This window comes from Felis catus, chromosome D1, assembly GCF_018350175.1.
Source record: "Felis catus isolate Fca126 chromosome D1, F.catus_Fca126_mat1.0, whole genome shotgun sequence".
In the NCBI taxonomy this organism is placed as follows: Eukaryota; Metazoa; Chordata; class Mammalia; order Carnivora; family Felidae; genus Felis; species Felis catus.
Window position 1 is genome coordinate 59734275 of NC_058377.1, and position 16605 is coordinate 59750879.

Below are 16605 nucleotides of genomic sequence, written 5' to 3' on the forward strand. Positions count from 1 at the left end.
ATAGCTTCCCCTTCGTTGAAGGCTCCATCCTTTGAGAGTCCAGCTGTGAAGGCCATCAGCCCGTTCTAGAGGCACACTATGCTAGGGAGGCGTACCTGCAGTGGAGGATCCAGGAGCCACTGGGGACTAGAATGAGACAAACTGGCATTTAAAAACGATTACTAGAAATCTAATTCCTTGAAGGAAAGTATCAGAGTCACAGCGAGGTCAGCCTGGCAGCAGGGCTAGTGTCTTTTTGGCCCCCATCTCACTCTGTCTTCGTTGCTCCTCCCCCATGCACAGGTGGAACAGCTAGAGGTATTTCAGAGAGAGCAAACTAAGCAGGTAATGCCTGGGGTCCCCGCTAAATGCTGGCTGCTTAAGCGGTGACCCATCTCAGTGCATGACCCCGGCTGCAGCTTGCCTCCACCTGCTCCTGTTGTGAACTGTTTGTGAAGGGGGCAGGGTCAAGCCATGGAGTCCAGGCCCGGGCTGCCCAGGAGTGTGGTGTGCTGGGCCCTCTCTTGGGCCTCATTCCACCCATCCCAGGTCGGCCTCTCCATCCTTCTCCTGTCCTTTTCTCTCATCTGTCTGTCAGGGATGAGGGGTAGGGTGGGCTTCATCTTTCCCATGTCCGAACTGGTGACCGGCAGTCCTTGGGATTCCCAAATCTCCAAGTCCTGTTCCCAGTTTGGATGCCGAACTAAGAGTAACAGCAGAGTGACCGTGGGCCTTGCTTAACACACAGCCCCCTTCTTTCCTGCAGAAGCTGTAAAGGTGACATGAAAGCAGCCCTCACAGGTCAGGGAGGGTTGTGAGCTCAGGACACCTGCCCATCACCCTCTGGGGCTTTAACCTGGAGCATGAAATAGAGCTGCCTGGGAGCAGAAAGGCCAAGCTTGGCAAGAGACAGGAGGTGGCATGGTCTGGCTGCCTGGCCCTCACAAGGATCTCCCTGTGCTGCCCTAGACGTCAAGGCTGTCACACTGGTTTCTCCACCATCCCTCCTACTCCTGTCACCTCAGGCCTGCTGAGGAATCGGGCCCTCCTCTCCTTCCATTGCCCGCCTCCTCCAGGGAGCCTGAGATGATGGGGACAGTCAGACCGAATAGCAAACAGTCAGCAATGGAGCTCCTGCCTCTTGTCTTTGCTGTTCATGCTTGAGCTCCTGGAATGCCTGGAGGAGCCAGCAGAGCTTGGGCTGTTGGGCTCCCTCTCCACCCCACTCCCTTTTCTGTTCTTCTCTGTGGGAGTGGGGTGGGCTTTGGGTCTGAGGGCTGCGCCTGTCTGCTTCCCAGTGCTAACCACAGCAGCTACATTGCTAGCACCAGCCCTCACAGCCTGTGGATATTGGGAAGAGGTCTGAGCATCTGTGCGCCTTGGCACTTTTGGGGAGGAGTGTTGGGTATTCATCCTTGTCTGCTAGTTATAGACTTGGTCCCTTGTTCCTGTCCCCAGCCTGGGAAGCTTGGGGCTGTGAATGGTGGCAGTAAGTAGTAGGGTGGTACTGAGGTGTCAGTTCCCCAGAGTCAATTCTGTTGAATCTGGAGGCTGTGGGGCTCCGGCAGGCCTGTCTCTGCACGCCGGGGGTGGAGGTGAGCATGGCAGTGGCTCTGGCAGCACCTGTGTGTTGGGTCACCTCCCTTAGGTCCTGCCAACCAGCGTGCACCGCAGGGATAAATCCCTAAATGGAGGCCAGAGAAAGGACCAGTTTCTTCTTCTAGGAACGCTGGGGATTTATCTGGGGAAAACCTCTAATTTCTCTGAATATCGAGGGGAAGGCCTCCTGAGTTTTCTCTTCTCTTCCTCCCCTGTTCCAGGTGGAAGAACTGAGTAAGAAGTTAGCTGACCATGACCAAGCCAGTAAGGTGCAGCAACAGAAGTTGAAGGTGGGACAGTGGGGGATGGGCCATCTTGTCAGCCTCAGAGCGAGAATCGGGGAGGGAAGGGGCTCTGTGAGCCCTTGGGCTGTAGTGGGTATGGGGGCAGAGGCGGGCCTGGCATGGCAGCTTTACACCTGCCTGTGGCTCAGGAGCCCCTGTATGTGCCTTCTTAGAGCTTTCAAGGGAAGACTGGGGTGGCTCCCATCGCTCAGGCCTTCGCTGTCCACTAGTTGCCCCTAGTCATGTGTGGTTATTTAAACTAAATTAAAAATTGAGTTCCTCAGTCACGCTAGCCACATTTCCCTTGCTTAGTAGCTACGTACGGCTAGTGGCTACCGTATCGGACAGGGCAGATACAGAACATTTCCATTCCTGTAGAAAGTTCTTTGGATAGTGCTGCTCTAGACAGCCTAGCTTTGAGGATTGTCAACAATGTTTAATACTGCACTGTAACTTAATATTTGTCATGGTTTCAACAGCATCACCTTTTTGGTTTAATACCTGCTTTTCTGCAGTTCAGTCTTCACAGCTTTTACTTAGGGGCAGAGGAATTAGGCACCTGTGGCACTAAAGCCCCGTGGTGGGTCACAGGAGCTGGGAGCAGAACTTCATTTCCATGCCATAATCGTGTGATAAACAGATGCTGCTTCTCCATTTCGGGGCCTTCTCGGTGCTAGGAGATGTAGGAGAGAGAAGGCCGGGTAGTCCGTTGTCTTCTACAAGCTAAGTGCTCTGCTCACTGGCATCACAGAGGGGACCGAGAACTGGACATGGCCCCTGCTCCCAAGGAGTCTGTGGTCTGCATAGAAGGCAGTGCAGCATCATAAAAGCCCACACAGCCTTTGAAGTTGGGTGGAACAAGGTTCAGATCTTACTCTGCTATGACCCCAGTCAATTTGTTTAAATCTCTGAGCTCAGTTTCTTCACCTCTGAAACAGATGAAGTTACTTCCCGGAGCAGTTGTGAGGAGAACAAGAGTTCCCGTGTCCTCTGAGAGCTCATGTGCCAAGTGCCTAGCTTTGCACCCAAGTGTTCCCTGAGGATCAGCCCCCTTCCTCCTTGGGGAGACTACTCATGGAGAGAGAATGAGACAGTTTGTTCCTGGGTGCAAAGAAGGCAAAGATAGGGCTGTCAGAACTCTGCCAGAAATGGCATTAGCCAGACAGGGAAAGCTTCTGCAGAATGTGGACCTTGAAGGGTGTGTGGTATGCCAGTAGAGTAGGTGCTAGGGGCGGGGGTGAAAGGATTTTTTGTGCGAGTCCTGAGAGGGTCTGCAGGAGTCTGAAAACACCATGGAACCCAGGAGGTTAGGGCAGGTCTGTGGATTTGGGTGCACTAGCCAGACCAGCCACCCTGATCAGCGTTGTCGTGCGTTCCAGGCCCAGGGAGGGGAGAGCCAGCAAGAGGCTCAACGCCTCCAGGCCCAGCTGAACGAGCTGCAGGCCCAGCTGAACCAGAAGGAGCAGGCAGCTGAGCACTATAAGCTGCAGGTGAGGCGTCCCCAGCCCTGGCCCACTGCTTCCTCGCCCTGCTGCCCTCCAGTCCCTGCCTCCCCCTCACCCCCCACCGCCCCACTCGGTCTGTGTGCCCGCGTAGATGGAGAAAGCTAAGACCCACTATGATGCCAAGAAGCAGCAGAACCAAGAGCTGCAGGAGCAGCTACGGGGCCTGGAGCAGCTACAGAAGGAGAACAAGGAGCTGCGGGCTGAAGCCGAACGGCTGGGTCGGGAGCTGCAGCAGGCTGGGCTGAAGACCAAGGAGGCTGAGCAGACCTGCCGCCACCTTACTGCCCAGGTGCGCAGCCTGGAGGCACAGGTGCGTATCGGGTCAGATGGACTCCACCCTGTCATGTCGGACCCCTGTGCCCTCCTCTCCCAGGCTGCCCCTGCCCGAGGCTTCTCTTCACTCTCCCTGTCCCTCTTCTCCTCAGGTTGCCCACGCTGACCAGCAGCTTCGAGACCTGGGCAAGTTCCAGGTGGCAACTGATGCCCTGAAGAGCCGGGAGCCCCAGGCGAAGCCTCAGCTGGACTTGAGCATTGACAGCTTGGATTTGAGCTGTGAGGAGGGGACTCCCCTTACCATCACCAGGTGAGGAGGTGCCCTGTCTCTGTCTTGTTCACTGAGTGCCCACCGTGTGTCAGGCTGTGTCTTGGGCACTGGGGCTAGTGAGATTGAGATGTCTCTTTGCCCTCTGGGAGCTTTTTCTTAGAGAAGACTAAGGAAACTGTCCGAGGTGTTCGGCCAGATGTTTGTGTAGGGCACACTGGGAGTAAAAAGAAATGAGTGCTCAGAGAGGGCTTCATGGAGGCTGTCACTCCTGCTGAGTCTGCAGAGGAGCTGAAGGTGTGTGTGCTCCGTGAACAGAGGAGAGCAAAGGCTGAGAAAGAGCCTGGCTGGGCTGGCAAGTGAGGTTGGGTGGGGCTGGCTAGACTCCTCATTGAAGTTTAGGTTTGATCCTGAAGGCACTGAGGGATCTTGGAAAGGCTTGAAATTAAGGTAGATGTGGTCCAGTTTGATTTTTTTTTTTTTTTTTAATTTGTTTTAGAGAGGGCACGAGCGAGGGAGACAGATAGAGGGAGAGAGAAAATCTCCAGCACACTCAGGATGGAGCCTGATGCCAGGCTTGATCCCATGAATCTGGGGTCATGACCTGAGCTGAAATCAAGAGCCGGGCCACCCAACTGATTGAGCCTCCCAGGTGCCCCTAGAAAGTTTTTCCGATAACCAATGTAGAAGCTGAGATGTGCCCATACTGTTACAAAAACACTTAAAAAGTAGTAATGCATTTATTTACCCCTCAGCATCCTCTGAGGTAGGTTCTGTGATTATCTCCTTTAACAGATGAAACTGGGGCATAGAGGGGCAGTCCTTTGCCCAGGGTCCCACAGTGGCAGAGGCAGGCTTGAGCCCGGGCAGCCTGGTTTGAGTCCTTGCTTGTCACCAGGCTGGCACCTCCCCTCAGGTACCATTAAATCTAGGTGAGAGGAGAGGAGGCAGACCGTGGAAGGACCTGCAAATGGAGTGGCGTGTGGTTAAGTGAGCTCCTGGACTTGTCCATTGCATTGGGCTGGAGGGAAGAGGTAGGATTGAGCTCATGTTCATGGCTAGGGGAGCCAGATGGAGGCTGCTCCCATTTCCTGAGGCAGGAGATCCAGATGGATGGACTTCATTTGGACATGCTCACCGTGGAGCTGAGAGTTACCAGTGTTAAGGAGCTCAGATAGCCATGGAGATAGATGGGCTGACCAGAAATGGAGAGTGAAGGGAGGACCCAGGTCAAGCAAGGGCTCTCCTTGATGCCTTTCAAAAATCAGAGAATGGGGTGCTTGAACTGGTCTGCTTGTAATAAATGTAGGAATTGGGTCATTTTGGAGCAAAGGGATGAACAAAATTGCCTTTTAGCCCCGGGCATGGCACCTCAGCAAGTCTCTTTCCTACAGCAAGCTGCCTCGAACCCAGCCAGATGGCACCAGCATCCCTGGAGAGCCAGCTTCCCCCATCTCCCAGCGCCTGCCCCCCAAGGTAGAATCCCTTGAGAGTCTCTACTTCACCCCCATCCCTGCTCGGGGTCAGGCCCCACTGGAGAGCAGCTTGGACTCCCTGGGGGACGTCTTCCTGGATTCAGGCCGGAAGACCCGCTCCGCCCGTCGGCGCACCACTCAGATCATCAACATCACCATGACCAAGGTCAGGCTGCTGGGAGTGGGCCTGTAGGACCCAAGTGATGCTCACTTGCTCTTAAGGGCATCTTTCCCATCGGGTGCCTCTGGAGGCAGGCAGGGCTGACTAGTTCATGTGTTACAAAGAAGCACAGCCTCTTGTGTAGAAAGGGGCAGGGCTGGAATTGGATGCCTAAAGGATCTAAGGCTGGTTTCTTTCCATGTGTGGTACTGACTCCGTGCAGACCGAAAGGAGAGAAGATGGAGAAGTTGCAGCCCAGCCCTGTGCCTGCAGCATACCTCCTGGGTGGCTGAGATGCATTGTGGCCGCCCAGAGGGCTGCCTGCTAGGTTGGGGGCCCTGGTTGGCCCCTGTTTTCCATATTCTGAGGAGGATGGGGAGTGGGGAAGGTTCGTTTGGTGTGGGCTGCCTTTGGCTACCAAGAAGCTGCAGAAGTTCTAAAAGATGGGCAGGGCCCTGGCAAGCTTGGGCTGAGGGTCAGTGGAGGCTGTGGGATGAGCCTGACTATGATTAGCTCAGGAGACTGGTATTCTAGCCCCAGCTCTGCCACTCCCTAGCTGTTACCTGTGGGTTGGTCACTTTACTTTTTTGCACCTTGATTCTAAAATTGTCTGATAACACACTCTCTTGCCTCTTTCAAAGCATTGTTAACAGACTCAAATGAAAATGGGATAGCCTTGGCACCTTGTGCAGGATTCTTAGCAATAGGGCTCATTCCTTGTAGATGTGCAGCTAAGGATTCCTGCAAAGCAGTGGGAATACATGCTGCTGCGGGATCCGAGGCCCTATTTAGGAAAGTGAACAGGAGGCACCTTTATGGATTGTTAGGGCCCCATTCCACCAGATCCATTCTCTCTTCCAGAAGCTAGACGTGGAAGAGCCGGACAGCGCCAATTCATCCTTCTATAGCACACAGTCGGCCCCTGCTTCCCAGGCTGGCCCACGAGCCACCTCTTCCACCCAGTCTCTAGCCCGCCTGGGCTCTCCTGACGATGGCAACTCTGCTCTGCTCAGCCTGCCTGGCTACCGGCCCACCACTCGCAGCTCTGCTCGCCGCTCCCAGGCTGGGGTATCCAGCGGGGCCCCTCCAGGTGAGGGGGCCACAGGGACACAACACACACAAAGAAAACCCCAGGCTGACTATCTTTCGGCACCTCACCGACCCCTCCTCCCTGCAACCTCAGGGCTGTGCTGGGCAATCAGGCTGATGTTCATCTCAGCCAGGGTGAATGGGAAATGGCACACGAGGGAGCCTGGGACTCCCAGTGGAACAGTGATGCTCAGCTGCTGCCTGGAGTCCTCCATTACTGTCTCAGGTGGTAAGGGGTGCCAGAAGGGCGCCTCAGGGACCTTTGGTCATCAATTCCTGGTCCTCAGTTTCTCTAGGGTGTCACAGCCTCCGCATACGGTATATGACTTCTTTTGACCTCCCCAGGGAGAGCACGTGGAGCAGCGCAGGATTCTGGGTTACTGGGCTTGAAGTCCACGGGACAGGTGGACAGGAGTGGTGGCCACAAAAGTTGGCAAGAGGCCAGGACCCGTGGGAGACCTGCTGCCTCTACCCTCACTCTTCCTGGCCTTCCTACTTCCTAGCCCCACCTGCTTCAGTTTCCCTGCCCTCCACAGGAAGGAATAGCTTCTACATGGGCACCTGCCAGGATGAGCCTGAGCAGCTGGATGACTGGAATCGTATTGCAGAGCTGCAGCAGCGCAATCGAGTATGCCCCCCACACTTGAAGACCTGCTATCCCCTGGAGTCCCGGGTGAGCTCCGGGGTCACCTGCACGGGACCCACACTGGCTCTTCTCCTCCTCCCTCAGCGCTCCATGCTGACCGAGCCCTAGTGCCCTGCCTGGCTCTTTGGCCTGCTGCAGAGTGACCTTATGCTTCTGGTGGAATAGCTGGCAGAGAGGGGTTCGGGGTGAAATCACTGTGGGTGGGCCTGAGTCTGTGGAGGAGGTCTGCTTGGGACTTCTCTGCTCTGACCACCATGCAGGGCCTGAGTAGAGAAGACAATGGGAAGGGAGACCTTCCGCAACAGGAAGGCTTTAGCTGCTGCACACGCCGGGCCCGTGAAGAGTTCTAGGGTGGTCCTGTTGCACTGACCCCCTCCTTCCATCCCATCCAGCCTTCCCTGAGCCTGGCTACCATCACGGATGAGGAGATGAAAACTGGTGACCCCCAGGAGACCCTGCGCCGAGCCAGCATGCAGCCAGCCCAGATAGCCGAGGGCATGGGGATCACTACCCGGCAGCAGCGCAAACGGGTCTCCTCAGAGCCCCACCAGGGCCCTGGTACCCCTGAGGTAGGTGACCCTGATTCCTGTTTTGTTCCATCTAGCAGGTTTCTCTCTCCAAGAGTTTGATGCAGGGACAGGGACTGTTGGGAAGGGAGGTTTCCGGAGGGAAGTGGTGTTGACTTACAAGGTCCACTTGGCTCTGAGACACACAACTGGTTTTGGATAACTCTTCTTCCCCATAGTCTAAGAAGGCCACCAGCTGTTTCCCACGCCCCATGACTCCCCGGGACCGACACGAAGGGCGCAAACAGAGCACTAATGAGGCCCAGAAGAGAGCAGCTCCGGCTATTAAACAGGTCAGTGGGGGCTGAAAGGAGATCCTCTAGAGGGACCTTGCTGGCAGGGCCCAAGTGCAGCCCAGTTTGACAGCCCTCCCCTCCCCGACAGGCTGACCGCCGCCAGTCGATGGCTTTTAACATCCTCAACACACCCAAGAAGCTCGGGAATAGCCTGTTGCGGAGGGGAGCCTCCAAGAAAGCCCCATCCAAGGCCTCTCCCAACACCCGCAGCGGGACCCGCCGCTCTCCTCGCATCGCCACCACTGCAGCCAGCGCCGCCACTGCTGCTGCCATAGCTGCCGCCACTGCCACCCCTCGGGCCAAGGGCAAGGTGGAAGCACTGACGGGGAAAGGAAGGGGGTGGATGGGCTCTTAGAGTGGGTGGAAGCAGGGTACTCCCTCAGGCCACCCCTTGGGAGGCTTCCACTGTGTGGCCCAGCTAGGCCACTGGGGGTGGGCTAAGAGAAGGTGCTCTCTTACTAGCTGCTCCCTGAGGACAGGAGACACAGGGCAACTCAGCACAGCCAGCAACTGATAACCTGGAGCTAGATGTGTCCAGGTCACACCAAGGAAGGGATCCTAGTCAGAGGGGTTTGGAGCTAAAAGAGGCCTCAAGGCCAGCTGTATCTGCTGGCATCACAAGTCTCCCGCCAAGTGACTGTCTCTCTCTCTTTCAGGCAAAGCACTGAAGGGCCAGGACCAGTGAGAGGCCCCACCTGTGTCCTCAGTGCCGACCTCGCCTGGTCCTTTTCCTTCTACTGTCCCTTTCAGTGCCTTCTCTCAGCTCCCAGGCCAGCAGTGGCCAAACCCCTACAGACAGTGATGCCTGCCCACATCCCCGGCCTGGTACCTGGATCTTCACAGGAGCCTTCGCTAGGTGAACTGAGGTGTTCTCAGAGTTGTCCCCAGAGGCCTGGAGTGTCTGGGTCTTCTCCCTACCTTGCCTCCTGACGTTTTCTTAGAACAAAGTCACTTCTCCATCACAACCAGACTTGAGGCTGGCTTTGAGTGGCTGGGCCCAAGAGCCTCGTCCTCCTCAGCCTCTGAATCCAGAAGGGACCATTGGAGGAGCAGGCCCTGGTCCCTGCTGCTCGTGGTGGCTGGGCCTAGCAGGGCCCTTGCTTTTGAAGTCCAGGACTGGACATTGACCTAGCGGGTGCACCTAGAGATGCTCCCATCCACCCAAGGGCTCAGCTGCCCAGAAGATGCTCTTTTCCAGAACAGATAGGCCCCATGCCTGGGGGTGGCAGTGGGGAGTGGGAGGGGAGCAGTCTTCAGCTGCACCTCATCCCCCCTTCCCCAGACTTAAAAGTGGGGTGGGATTTTGGAGTGATGGGAAGGTTTTTAAGGGCCAGGGATGGATCTTTTTCTAAATGTTATTACTTGTAAATAAAGTCTATTTTTCTCCCTTAAGTGCTGAGCTGTCTTGATTTGTGTGGGAAAAGGGAAGTTTAGGTTCATTAGGGTATTTATATCTTTGTCCCTGCCGAGTGTCCCAGACTACCTGCCTTCTCTCAAATCCCTTCTCCTGGCCTTTCTGGGGCCACAGGATCTTCCCACACTTTGAGAGCCTGTGTTCCCGGACTTTAGTTTTGTCTTTAGCTTCTGAGTGATAGATAGTCCCCCTCTTCCCACACTCCTTCCTGGGACGGGCCAAGTTCTGTAAGTGGAATGAGGACTTAAATGACAGAGCAGATGTCATCATGCCTCCACTGAAAAATCATTTATGAGTACCCATTGTGGACCCAGGCAGCTGTGGATCAGAAACAGCATCTACCCCCACCCTTCCCTGGGACAGTCCATTAAAGGGAAAAAAGAAAGAATACAATATTAAGTCGATGCAGAAGAAGGCCTGAGCTGCAAGGACAGCTCAGGTAATGATGCTCATCCAGGTTCTGGAGTTCACCTGTCTTGATGGTGAGGCAGAGGGGACCCGCTGGAGGATGAGGTTTCTTGAGTGCAGGGCGCAACTGTCCTCGGCCCAGCCTGGGGAAGCGAAGGCAGACAAGGCTCAGGGCCAAGGGTGGGGACATCTCTCGTAACCTTTCTTCAGGCCATGCCTCCCCTGCCTGCATCCTAAGTTCCGCTTGGGAGCACAGTGGACGTTAATGGAGGCCACTCCGGGCAGAGCCCACCCTATCCTCCCCATACTACTCCTCCTGTCCGTGGAAACCTCCACTCAGGTTTCTCACCCAGAGCTGGGCCACGACGATGTGACGCTGGGCAGTCTGCTCAGGATCGGCAAAAACACAGGAGAAGTTGGTATTGCGCAGAGTGGGGCTCAGCTCCTCTAGCATGAGGGTCGTCTGCAGCTGAGTGCGTGGGCCCCGGCGCTCCCGACTGAAGCAGAGGAGGAAAGGCCATGAGAAGACCATAGGAGGAACCCCAACCACCCCCCTGCCTGCCAGCCTTGCCACTGCACCCCTCACCTGATGCTGCCCTCCCTCAGCCGACCTGGGAGGTGTTCGATGAAAGAACCATTGCCCAGCCAGTACAGGATGCTAAAGTGGGGGAAGCGGCTACAGGCGGTACAGGACAAGGTCAGCATTCCATCTAGGGACACATGTGGCTGTTAGCCCTTCTGGAGAGCACACCCTCCCCTCCACCATGCTGCCCTCCCCCCTGGCTCCCACAATTCAGGAACTGGATTACTGCTGTACACACCACCCAGGTGGCAAAGTCCGTTAATGGGGAAGTGTGGTTGTCTACAAGGCAGGCCTGGGGCTGAACAAGAGGAATATGGATGGGTACGGGTCCTTGGTTCAGATGACGACTCCTGACCCTGTTTCTTCAAGATGGCCTTTTCCAGTGCTCAGCTTTGGGGACTCTAGGACCCCTGGTCAAGGAGGCAGTAGGCCACTGCTCCTCTAAGATGGCCAGAGGGCAAGTGGGCTTGGGTGGGGCGCAGGCTGGGCCTCGGAGCATATTGCAGTCAAGGCTCTGGGAGTCCTCTGACCATCCTTATGCCTGAATTCTCTCCATCCCATCTTGGGAGCTGGGCCCTGCACCCACACTCATGATGCTGGGTGGGAAAGGGGATGCCGAGTGCTCTGGCAAGCTGCCCTGGCTGGTGGGGCTACATGGCAGAAGGCAGTGGAAGGGGGCAGCTCAGGAGTCAATCCCACCTTTGGGCCCTCTGTGCCCACAGCTCACCCCCTGACCACCATGCCCTTTTAGGCTCCCATCAGAATTGCTCCTTACTCAGTGGGACTTCCAGTTCCGGCCAGGTCACCTCCATTGCTGGGCACTGCTTAGCTGTTGGGAGCCCGGAGGGGCAGGGGTCCTTTGTGATCCCAGATGAGCCAGCGAAAGCGGTGGTGGCCTGAGGTAGAGGTGTGGCTCCAGCCAGGTGAGAGACTATGTGGGCACATAGGAGCAGGACAGGCAAAGGCCTGGGATCTGAGGGCAGGACAGTCACAGAGGTCAACTGCTGCCTGCCTGGAAATGCTCAACATCCTGGCTTGGATCTTGGCTGGAGAGGGAGCTGCCTAGATGCAGCTCTGGCCGAGATTCCTGGGCTCTGCCCAGGGAATCAGAGGGGCAGAAGGACTCCTCGGGCCCCACCTCTTGGCCCTTTCTGAATGGAGAGAGGCTGGACAGAGGCTGAAAGGGAGAGCACAACAGCAGGGTGGAGCTCCCCTGGCGGAGGGGGGGTGTGTGTGTGCCTGCTCCACTCCCTTCTGTTCTCAGGCCCTACCCCACCCGCCCTTGCCAGCCCCTAGGTCCTACCTGGTGTCCGGTTCTGTCTCATGGTCTTGACGGATGTGTAAGGAGCTGGCGTGCCTGGCTCTATTTAACTGTGACAACTTCCTCCTCTCTGGGGCTGGTGGGGGAGGAGAATGGGAGTAAACTACTTCTCTCACATCTTCTCAGTGGCTTGTCTGGATCCCAGCCATTTGTATGGGCCTGTCCTTCCTGTAGACTCCACAGCTGTCCCTCGGTCTGAACTGAGTGGGTTGCCAGGCAATGCTATTTATTTACTCCAGGCATCCCATCCAGCACAGGCTGGAGCTCTTTCAGAATGTAGCAACAAAGCTGAAGATCATCTAGTAACTGTCTTTCCCCACTCTAGCTCTTATTACCATTAACATTATGTGGTTATGTGTCCACTCTAACCCCTTCATTATAAGGATGGAGAAACAGACCCAAAGAGGGGCCAAGGACTTACCCCGTCACAAAGAGAGGCAAAGCTCTCTTCACTGGAGCTGGTTCCGGGAAGGACAGGATTAGTGAAATCCTTCTGGGAAAACATTCTCCACTCCCCTCTATTTCACTTTCACTTTTGTTCTAACCATGGAATCCAGAGTAGGCTCTGAGTTATTAACAGAGGGCACACACATAATGCCAGTCTGGGTCCAGTCTGTACACAGCACCTCTTCTGGGAGCCGAAGTTCATGATGGCCCAGAACCTTCCTGCTAACTCACAGACCCCCGCCCCTACTCTCCAAGTGGCATCAGACTGGATCTTTCGTCCCTGCTCAGCTTCACCCTCCCAGGGGCACATACGGTACGAACTTATGAGTCTCCCGCAGATGGATTCTTCTGTCCCAGTCAAGGGTTAGGACTCTGGCATCCACCTTTGCTCTTCGGAACCAGCCTTTGCTTCTACACGAGCAGACTTCATGCTTCTTTCACATTCACACTGATATTCAAGGGGTCAGCTCTCCTTGGCACTGGGGGCCCCATATTGGATCGCTTTGACCACTCCAGGCTCAATGTCACACCAGCCCGTCATCCTGGCCTTTCTCAGGCTCTCCACTCCCTCCAACCACCAACCCCACCCCCACCCACCACCCCACAAACTATACGGCCAGAACTATAGGTCTAGGTTTACTAGGAAGTCTAAATTTCCCCCTACCTGGCTCCCAAGAAGCCCCAAAGAGCCCTCTTTTTCAGAATCCCCCCCCCCTTCAAAGCTCAACACTCAGTCCAGCTGTGTCCAGACCCACATGAGCCATGACACAGGAACTATGCTGACAGCACTCTCCAGCCTTGTGTGCAGGAACCTCTCAGAGTCAAGCTGAGGACTTGGAACATAAACTGGAGCTTTGGCCCTAAAAAGGAGAGGGCGCCTCCCAGGGAAGTAGGGGAGCAAGCAGCCCAGCGCTGGCTTCAGCAACAGCAGAGCTATATGAATGCACCAGTCTGGTGGCTGATGGGACAAATGGAGCTGGGGCAGGGCCAGGACTACGGTGAGGTTAAGTGAGGCACCCGGGATGCAAAACTGGAGTAAGCATTCACTATCAGGGTCTCGCCAGTGTCTGCAGAGGCAGAAAGACCAGGACTGGTGATTAAGCATGAAGGACAAGACCCAAGTGTCTGAGGTTTGTGGTCTCTGTGTTCTCTGTGATGGGATGCCCAGAACAGAACCAGGGAAGCCAGGAGATGGAACTAGGTTTGGAGTTCATGAAACTCCTCCCTGGGAGTGCCCCTATCTCTAGCCATCAGGTCAGGAGGCAAGGCTGCCTGGGGCTTCTGAGACAGTCCTTTGGGGGTGGGGTGGGGATGGAGGAAGAGGAGACAGGACTCTACCTTAGAGTGGAACCAAGACAAGAGTTGGGCCACCGGGAGGTCATGGGACTCAGGCTTGCTGAAGTATGAAAAGAGAGCCTTGGACAACCTGGTCTTGGCTTCTCACATGAGCCTGAAGTATAGGGGGAACAAAAGTGAAAGAATGATCCTTGGACCCTTCAACTGGGCGCACCAGCATGAGCAGTGGGGGACTATGGGAAAACACAGCTGGGTGAGAGAAGCCAAAGTTGAGAGTGGCTCATGAGAAGAGGTGCTGGCAACAGGGCACTGACCTCAGGAGGTGAGGAAGAGAGTCACCCAGTGATGCCCCAGGGCCCTTCTGCCACAGGACAGGAGCCTGGCATCACACTATTCCCAGGGATAAGGGGTGGGGCCAACTACCCCTAGGATCCAGCTCTCAAATGGGAATAGCAAAAGGCAGCAAAGACAAGGTACTCCCAGGGACCCCAGGGAAGAATAAAGCAAGATGGATGTTCAGCTTTCCAACCCAGCTCACGGAGCTTTATTCAGAATGGAGTGACAAGATCCTGCTTGGCTCTTGCTGTGCTTGAAGATGCAAGCCCAGCTGGGCCATATTCCCTAGGAACCCAGTGCTGAGGGCCCACGTTTACCCTCCCACTTCCTTCAGAACTCCTAGGGCCAGAGCTGGGGCCTACCTTAGATCCCTTGCCTGGGCCTTGCCTGCTTCTCTTCCCACCCACCACCACTCCTGTTGCCAGGCCCGGGTAGGCCCCATGAACGTGGAAGCTGACAGAGGGACGTTCCCTGGGCTGGGAATCCGCTGGCTGCTTCAAGGGAACACTGACGACAGGGAGGAGTCTTAACTGTCATAGTCCTTCTGCTACACACAAACAGACGCACATACTCTCTCTCAGGCTTTCAGGGAAGGAAGTGAGTGATGTGGCAGGGTAGCCTTTGGCACGTGTCACCACTTCCGGGCTAAAGGTTCTGTTCACATAAGGGGCCTTCAATCACTGCCACCCATAGCAGTCCCCATGGCCCAACTACATATGGATAGACTCTGTTCTTGGCTGAGTACAGCCCAGCTTGGGGGCAGGTTACCCAAGCTGCTGCTGTTTCTGGTTGCCCCCGAACACATCCTCAATGGATTACGAGGTTCCAGGGCTTCTCTCACTAGAAAAGTCACAAGGTTCCACTTGCCTCAACCAGTCTATGGGACCTGGACAAGGGAAGACAGAGTCAGACACAATACCGATCCCAGGCCCAGACAGGGAGGAGGGAAGATACCTCACCCCTCAGTGCACATCTGTGGCACCAGGCAGAGCCCATTGGCTCTCCCACACTGAGCGAACCAGACTGGAGCCCCACAGAAGGAAGGAAAGATGGGGGTGGGATTGGCTGAGGCTCTCAGCCAGAGATGAGAAGGCTCCTTTAAACCAAAAATGTTGTGTCTCTGCTCCCACCCTGCTCAAGCAAGGAGGGTAAGGCCTGGAGGAGTTGGGGCAATTCCTATGCTCCACAATAAAAAAGGTTTTTAAATATATTCATCAAAATAGTATTCTTTTAAAAAGCCCCCACTGCTGACAGCCCCACTGGCTGGCTCTCCATCGTCTCCCTCCCCAGCCCGGACACAGCCGGAGGGGTCCTGAGTGGCCCAAGTGCCCCTCTGAGTCTTTCCCACCCAGGAGGTCTTGGAGGGCAGGGAGGAGAGTGCCCTGAGGTCCATAGTGGGTGGATGCTCTTCTTCCTGACTATTCCAGGCCCAGGATGTAGTTGATGCCTTGCACCAGGCCAATGATGACAGGCTGCCAGGCTACCAAGTATCGAAGCCAATCCAGCAGTTGCCCGTACATGACGTGAGGCCTCTCCCAGCTGTCAGTGTGTTAAAGAGGCTATGTGTAAGAGCTGCTAAGGTTGGACTAGGGGATGGGTGAGAGGGTCTGCCCACACTTTCAGCTGCTCCACAGAAATGAGCCTACAAGGAGAGGAAGCCCCAGCCAGCCTCTCCATGTCAGAAGGAAGGGCTAAACCCAGAGAATGGGGGAAGGAGAGAACAGGGAACCAATGCAGAAGACAGGACAGACATGGGAGAAGGGTAGAAAGGTGAAACTAAACTAAGACCAACATGCAGAAGAGGGCCTCCCATGTAACACCTTCTCGAAGATGGACCCATTGGTGTTAAGTAAGAATACACAGTCTGAGACTGCTGTAAGTGCATCTGTGCCAATGGCTGCAGGGAGGTAGACAATGCGATAAAGTAGCCCCAAAGGTTCTTGTAATGTCCACAATGAAGGCTTTCTAGGTCAAGGAAGGGGCTGAGTCTAGGGACCGAGTTGGAAGAGAGCAGGGAACAAGTTAGTCATGGGATAACCCTGGGCAGAGGCTCTAAGGAATCCCCACCCACCACTAAACACCAGGCCCTACTGAGGCCAAGAGGCCCCAGAGATCAGTTCCGTTCCTTTAACTTTATAACTAAATGCTGGGCTAGACATCTAGAGAGGAAGTCTGGGAATCCAGCTCTGGGGAAAGCAGAAAAGGAACATCACGACACTGTGAGGGAACCCCTCCAATAGCATTAGAAAGAGCAGCCTGGCCCAATCCCTGGGAACTAAGGGAAGCCCCAAGTCTCAGCTCTCCCATGGAGTTACTTAACTGTTCCTGAACTAGACCCTGGAATAACCAAACAAGAAACCTTATGGGGACAGGCCAGAGCCTCCTGTTCAGGGGCTGTGGGAATGTGCTAGGTGGGAATGCAGTGGCCCCTGCCCAGCCCAGCCAGTGACCAGGGGATAGGGAGCCCTGGTATGGAAGGAAAGGGAGAGAGGGGGGAAGAAGGGGAGAGAGGGAGAGAGGGAGAGAGGGAGGAGAGAGAGGGAGAGAGGGAGGAGAGAGAGGGAGGAGAGAGAGGGAAGAGCGAGAGGGAAGAGCGAGAGGGAGGAGAGAGAGGGAGGAGAGAGGGGAAGGACAGAGCAAGTGAGCGAGCAGCCAGGGTA

General features: G+C 55.5%; 3 protein-coding genes across 15 annotated transcripts in view; 1 reads left to right on the forward strand and 2 right to left on the reverse strand.

The window, feature by feature from the left end:
• The window catches only part of NUMA1 (nuclear mitotic apparatus protein 1), a 72967-nt gene extending 63435 nt beyond the window's left edge, over window positions 1-9532 (forward strand). For 5 of the 7 annotated variants that reach the window (XM_011286598.4, XM_011286599.4, XM_011286600.4 and 2 more), the window contains exons 15-26: window positions 283-324; window positions 1800-1868; window positions 3242-3352; window positions 3459-3677; window positions 3793-3950; window positions 5303-5549; window positions 6405-6633; window positions 7169-7305; window positions 7671-7847; window positions 8024-8137; window positions 8229-8450; window positions 8797-9532. In XM_011286598.4, coding sequence (XP_011284900.1) covers window positions 283-324; window positions 1800-1868; window positions 3242-3352; window positions 3459-3677; window positions 3793-3950; window positions 5303-5549; window positions 6405-6633; window positions 7169-7305; window positions 7671-7847; window positions 8024-8137; window positions 8229-8450; window positions 8797-8808 — 1737 coding nt within the window. In that variant the 3' untranslated portion in view covers window positions 8809-9532. The remainder of the gene's footprint in view (window positions 1-282; window positions 325-1799; window positions 1869-3241; window positions 3353-3458; window positions 3678-3792; window positions 3951-5302; window positions 5550-6404; window positions 6634-7168; window positions 7306-7670; window positions 7848-8023; window positions 8138-8228; window positions 8451-8796) is intronic. The other 2 variants (XM_023239470.2, XM_023239469.2) reach the window with 2 other exon arrangements.
• A 295-nt stretch (window positions 9533-9827) lies between these two features.
• IL18BP (interleukin 18 binding protein) lies at window positions 9828-13970 on the reverse strand. Of its 3 annotated transcripts, none has more exons than XM_045038796.1 (6): window positions 13652-13970; window positions 11849-11942; window positions 11321-11518; window positions 10549-10672; window positions 10312-10459; window positions 9828-10105 (listed from the first exon to the last, which is right to left on the reverse strand). In XM_045038796.1, the coding sequence occupies exons 2-6, from the start codon at window positions 11868-11870 to the stop codon at window positions 10022-10024; spliced, it is 576 nt and encodes a 191-aa protein (XP_044894731.1). In that variant the 5' UTR covers window positions 11871-11942; window positions 13652-13970; the 3' UTR covers window positions 9828-10021. The 3 variants fall into 3 exon arrangements, with proteins under 3 accessions (XP_044894731.1, XP_019667456.1, XP_006937067.1); XM_019811897.3 differs by lacking the exon at window positions 13652-13970 and adding an exon at window positions 12635-12910; XM_006937005.5 differs by lacking the exon at window positions 13652-13970 and adding an exon at window positions 12288-12910.
• A 154-nt stretch (window positions 13971-14124) lies between these two features.
• Window positions 14125-16605, reverse strand: part of RNF121 (ring finger protein 121) — an 82371-nt gene continuing 79890 nt past the window's right edge. For 4 of the 5 annotated variants that reach the window (XM_019811885.3, XM_019811884.2, XM_003992775.4 and 1 more), the window contains exon 9: window positions 14125-15484. In XM_019811885.3, coding sequence (XP_019667444.1) covers window positions 15364-15484 — 121 coding nt within the window. In that variant the 3' untranslated portion in view covers window positions 14125-15363. Of the gene's footprint in view, window positions 15505-16605 lie in introns of all 5 variants that reach the window. The other variant, XM_045038789.1, reaches the window with a different exon arrangement.